General features: G+C 51.3%; 1 protein-coding gene across 1 annotated transcript in view; it reads right to left on the reverse strand.

The window, feature by feature from the left end:
- Positions 1-1,773: 1,773 nt before the first annotated feature.
- The window catches only part of DUOX2 (dual oxidase 2), an 18,322-nt gene continuing 15,093 nt past the window's right edge, over positions 1,774-5,002 (reverse strand). Inside the window, exons 26-31 of the mRNA XM_011355171.1 lie at positions 4,632-4,785; positions 3,306-3,535; positions 2,921-3,079; positions 2,420-2,575; positions 2,187-2,315; positions 1,774-1,896 (exon numbers count right to left, since the gene is read on the reverse strand). Of these exons, the coding sequence (XP_011353473.1) occupies positions 1,774-1,896; positions 2,187-2,315; positions 2,420-2,575; positions 2,921-3,079; positions 3,306-3,535; positions 4,632-4,785 (951 nt within the window). The remainder of the gene's footprint in view (positions 1,897-2,186; positions 2,316-2,419; positions 2,576-2,920; positions 3,080-3,305; positions 3,536-4,631; positions 4,786-5,002) is intronic.

A 5,002-nucleotide genomic window follows, 5' to 3' on the forward strand; every position in this document is an offset into this window, starting at 1 on the left:
ATTACAGAGGGTGTCTTGCAATCACAATAAGAAACATAAGGGCTGGTTTAGCCACAACACTGATTGTCAATAGGCGGAGATCAGCACACAACACATATATTTTCTCATCTGTATAATTTCCCAAACTAGTATTACTATCTGACTTCCTTACACCCAGACAGACATTTTAATACATGAAGAAACAGGCCCAGAAAAGGTAAGGGATTTTCCTCTGTAGCTACGTAGGGTAAAGTTGGCACTAGAGTCCAGGTCTTGTGCCTCCTTACCCAGTGCCCTTCTAGTTCTGTCAGAGAAATTTCTTCAGTACAGAGGGTTGGGAGCCAAAGGCATTTGGCCTATCAGAAGAGGTAAGCTAGGACCAACAAGGAGAGGATCCGGGGTCAGGGATGCGGAGATGGCCCAAAACTCCCTCCCACTGGTCTTATCGGTTGGACAATTCCATGACCCAGCAATTCCGCTTTTAGATGTAAACCCAAGAGGAATGAGTGCATTATTTCCACCAAAAGGCAGGTATAAGCATGTACAAACAGCTTTATTCTTAATTGTGAAAAACAAAAAACAACCCAAATGCCCATCAACAGAAGAACGGAAGAACAAACTGGTACATTTCAACACTGTGACACAACTCAGCAATGAAAATAAAAAACTATTGGTACACACAACAACATGGATGAATCACAAAGACCTTGGGCTGTGTGAAAGAGGTCTCGAAAGACTATATTCGGTATGAGCAAAACTAATCTGGAGTAACGGAAATCACAGCAGTAGTCGCTTCTAGGGGTTAGGAGAGACTGACTGGAAAGGGGTACAAGGGAAGTTCCTGGGGTGATGGAAATGTAGTTGTAACCCATATACATGGTAACTTTAAGATTTATACACTTTGCTGTATGCACATTATACCTAAATTTGAAAAATTTTTAAAGCTCAGCTTTATAGGAAAGAGCCAGTTGAAGAAGAAAAAGGAAGGGTCTTAAAGAGCTGAATATGGAGGTGATGTTCCAGGTTGATTCCTGTGTAAGGTGACCAAATGTCCTGATTTGCCTGGGTCTGTGGGGTTTCCTAGGACAAGAGACTTTCGATGTTAAAACACGGAGAATGCTGGACAAACCAGGACAGCTGGTCGCCCAACCGCTGTGTAAGTTGGGGACTGAGAGGGAGTTTTGGATGTCTGGCAGACAGGCTGGATGGACTCCCTTGGTCTCGCAGCCCCAGGGCTGCTCCAGTGGGCTCAGAGAAGGCTGCCAAGAGTTCAGGACAGCGGGCATTGCTGGCTGACACCAGGAACATCAGGGCTGGGGAGGCATCTTTGTCCCCATTATTCCTCAGGATTCCTGACCCTCTAGGAGCAGAAAAGGGTAGGGGCAGAGCTGGAGGAAAATGGCCTCAGAGACTGAATTGAGGCAGTTGGGCGGTCCAGGTTCTAAGCATCACAGCTGAGCTGAGCTCTGAGGAGATGTTCACTCAGCCTTCTCTTCGCATCAGGTATTCCTACCCCATCCTCCCTCAAATGCCTAGGTGAAGAAAATACCAATGCAGTGCATTGATTTTGTGGAAGTAAAACAGACACGGGGACCTACTGGAGGCCAATGGTACTGCCACCTCCACAGTTGATATAAGACAGGGGCTGTCTCCTCCCCACTTGGTCTGTCACAATCTGCGGTGACTTGAGCTAGAGGGCTTCTCCTCTATCTTCTCAGAGCATGGGACATAGGGGGCAATGAGGAAGAGGCCAGAGGTGTCACAGAAGGGAAGGAAGAACCAGGTAGGGCAAGCTCAGAAGTTCTCGTAGTGATGTATGAAGTGGGCCTGGTCCTGCCTGTTGATGAGCTGACAGGCCTTCTCTACATTCTTGGTCATTCCTGGTGGGCCACAGCTGAATACTCCAAACTTTCGTACCTGTCGAGTTTGCGGGGGGAGAGTGGTTGCAGAGAGAAGGAGAGGCTTGAGGGGATCGCTTCCCAGGAGAAAACTGCTTCTCAAGCCTGGCTGAAATGACCAGGGCATCAATCCCAGGCCCTGAGGAGAGGGCTTGAGCTGGGGGTTGGGGATAGAGTTGAAGCCTTCCTCCAACGCTTGACCCCGTCCTGGGGCCAGGGTTGGGGGCTTCTCCATTCAAAATAGATGAGGGCCAGGAAATCCAGACAGAGGAAGGTCAGAGTCTGAGGATGGGCAGGGGTAGGACTAACCTTTGGGTGAACCTCCTGCAGGGAATTAAAGAAGGGCTCAAAGGGAGGCCGGCCAAAGTGAGTGATGGAGCGCAGGCCCGTGAACAGACTCCGGTTCAGCACTTTCTGGAAGTGCCGCTCGCAGATGTACTGGGGGAGGGAATGGAGGAGGAAGGGCAGAGCCGGGCAGAGCCAGGGTCAGCTCCTAGCCCAGATGGTGGTCCACCCAAACCGCTTGGTTGTCCCTGACATACCAGCATGGTGGTCCTGAGGTCGAACTTCTCAGCCAGCTGGGTGATGTAGATGTGCACGGACACCAGGTCCTGGCAGTCATTCTCCTCCACCTCCCGGATGATGTCAGCCAGCCACTCGAACTGCCGCTGGGTCCGTGTTACCCAGATGAAGTAGATCTGGGGACACATGGCTAGAGCTCAAAACTCAGCTCAGCTCATGGTTCCTCCCTAGATACCTTCACCTGAAAGGCTGGGAAGCCCAGACCACCCACAGACACCAAACCTCTAGCAGAACCCACAAACCCGAGTCAAGGTTTCTAACCAATAGATCCCAGCAGAGCCCCTTCTGGCTATACCTCCTACCATTCCTCAAACATTTGGCATCCAAAAAACCAGGTATGTATGGCCCCCGTAGACCCAGTGCTTATGAACCAGGGGCTTTTTCTCATGCTACTCTGCTATAATGTGGGGACACAATCAGGCCATCTGTTCCCACTCCTTCCAAGAATGGGAGATGCTCACCTTTTTACAGAGCATTTGGCTGCCTAAGGATGACTTGAAGACCAGGTCTTTGAGGATAGAGGCAAAGGGGGTGACCCCAATGCCCCCTCCAACCAGCACCGACACCTCAAACTTATGCCACTCCTGGTGGCCCTCTCCAAAAGGTCCATCGAGGTACAGCTGCCAAAAGAAAGGTGGATGAGATAAACCTGGCTCTTCCTCAGCTCTGGGGCTAGCAATAAAGGGATAGGGAGAAGGAGATGGGAGCATCCTAGCTTCTTCTGAGGCGCCCAGCCCTTTCCTAACCTGCCCTTGGAGTGTCTGGAGATTCTAATCTTAGGGTGGGGGAGGGCGGGGACCTTCTGCCAATGCTGGAGTCTCTAAAGTGGTTCCCAGCAATGGGCACCTTTGGGTATCTGGCACAGCTGTCCGTCGGGGGTGAGTAGATCTCCCTGAGGCGAGTGGTCCAGGGCCCCACTGCCCGGATGTGCAGGCTGAGCGTGTCCTCATGGGGTGCGGAAGTCAGCGTGAAGGGGTGGTACTCGGTGGTCCCCAGAGCCAGGCAGGCAATCCGCACCCACTGTCCTGACTTGTACTCAAAGCCTTGGGGCCGCTGGAACTGCAGGTGGGTTACTCCTGAGGGTCATGGGCAGAGAAGGGCAGGGATCAGAAGGCTTGCTCCTGGTTCCTGAGGACTGGCAGGCACCTGTCCTCTCCACACACCTGAGGCACAGGGAGCATGGTCTGAGCAAGTAGGGCTCCTGGGGCTGGGAGTCGGAGGACCCCCTCCTCTGTTTCCTGGGCATCCTGAGAGCTGGGCTTCTCTACTCCCCTGTTCCAGCCATTCTCCTCCTCTCAGCAACCTCTACCACAAAGGGCTCAGACCCATTACCATTGTCTTGGATACCAGCCAACAGGGTCAGGGGACCTTGGGTTCCCCAGGGACCATCTCAGTGTTTGCCAAACCTCCACCTTTTGAGGGTTATCTCTGTGATGGGCTGTATCTACATACCTCCTGCATTATCGTTTATCTAATATTTTTCTTTAAGTTGATTTAGTTTTTCAATTTGATTTACCTTGACAAGAACCTTTAGATTACTAAGGTAGGTGGTAAGTATAATGTGCTGTAAATAGAAGGTACTGTGTTTTATCAAATTTTAGCCCGATGCTGTTTGTGGCCTAAGCACAGCTGTGCCTCTGGCTTGCTCTCTTTGTTAAAAATGGAGAGTCACAAGTAAAGTTGAAGTGAAGTTAATTTTCTTAATATGTGAGTCCTGAAGTTTCGATGGTCCCATGACACCTAAAATCATCTTCCACCATCCTCTACAGAGATGCAAATCCCTACTTTGGCCAACACTGATGCTTGCAATCAGGGCCATTTGTCTATCTCTGAAGCAGGATTATTCTGTAACAAGGAGTGGGAAAGGGCTATATGGGTCCCTGCCTTGTACTCAGGCCACACATGTGTGTGCGTAGGGGGGTCTTTCTTGTCCTTAAACCCCTGTCTACACTTTCAGTTGCTTTTTCTCATAGTCACTTCTCACTGTCTGCAAGTCCTCCTGGGGGCTAAGCACAGCCCTTCCTGGGGCTGCCTTTGCATGAGGAAAGCTGCAGGTGTCTCCAAGGCTATCAGAAGCCAAGATGGAGGCCAGGAGGCCTGGAGAGCTGTCTTCTCATGTCCCTTGAGTCAACTTCCAGTGCTCCCCACCCAGAGCCAGGCCAGGCCTGGTACCTGAAGGCAGCAGCTCCACTTTCACCACACTGATCTCCACCTTCTTCCGGCTCAGGCTCACCAGCTTGTCTCCACCATAGATTAGTGCAGGGACCAGGAAGAAGATGTGGAAACGGGGCAGCTGGATCAGGGCGAAGCTGCCATGGATGATGAGCTAGAGACATACATGGCCAATTAGTACGGCTTAGGTCCAGCCAGGTCCCCTTCCTGCATGTCCCTTACCCAGAAGCTTCCTGCCTGGGCCCTGGGCTGGCATCGGCTTCAGGGACTGAGGTCTCAGATCTCAGGGTCTCAGTCTGAGATCTTGGGTTCAATTCAGTGTGTTCCTTCCACCCATCATGAGTGCTTATCCATGCCCCATAGCTTTGCCC

The sequence above is a fragment of the Pteropus vampyrus genome, unplaced genomic scaffold, assembly GCF_000151845.1.
Source record: "Pteropus vampyrus isolate Shadow unplaced genomic scaffold, Pvam_2.0 Scaffold19, whole genome shotgun sequence".
In the NCBI taxonomy this organism is placed as follows: Eukaryota; Metazoa; Chordata; class Mammalia; order Chiroptera; family Pteropodidae; genus Pteropus; species Pteropus vampyrus.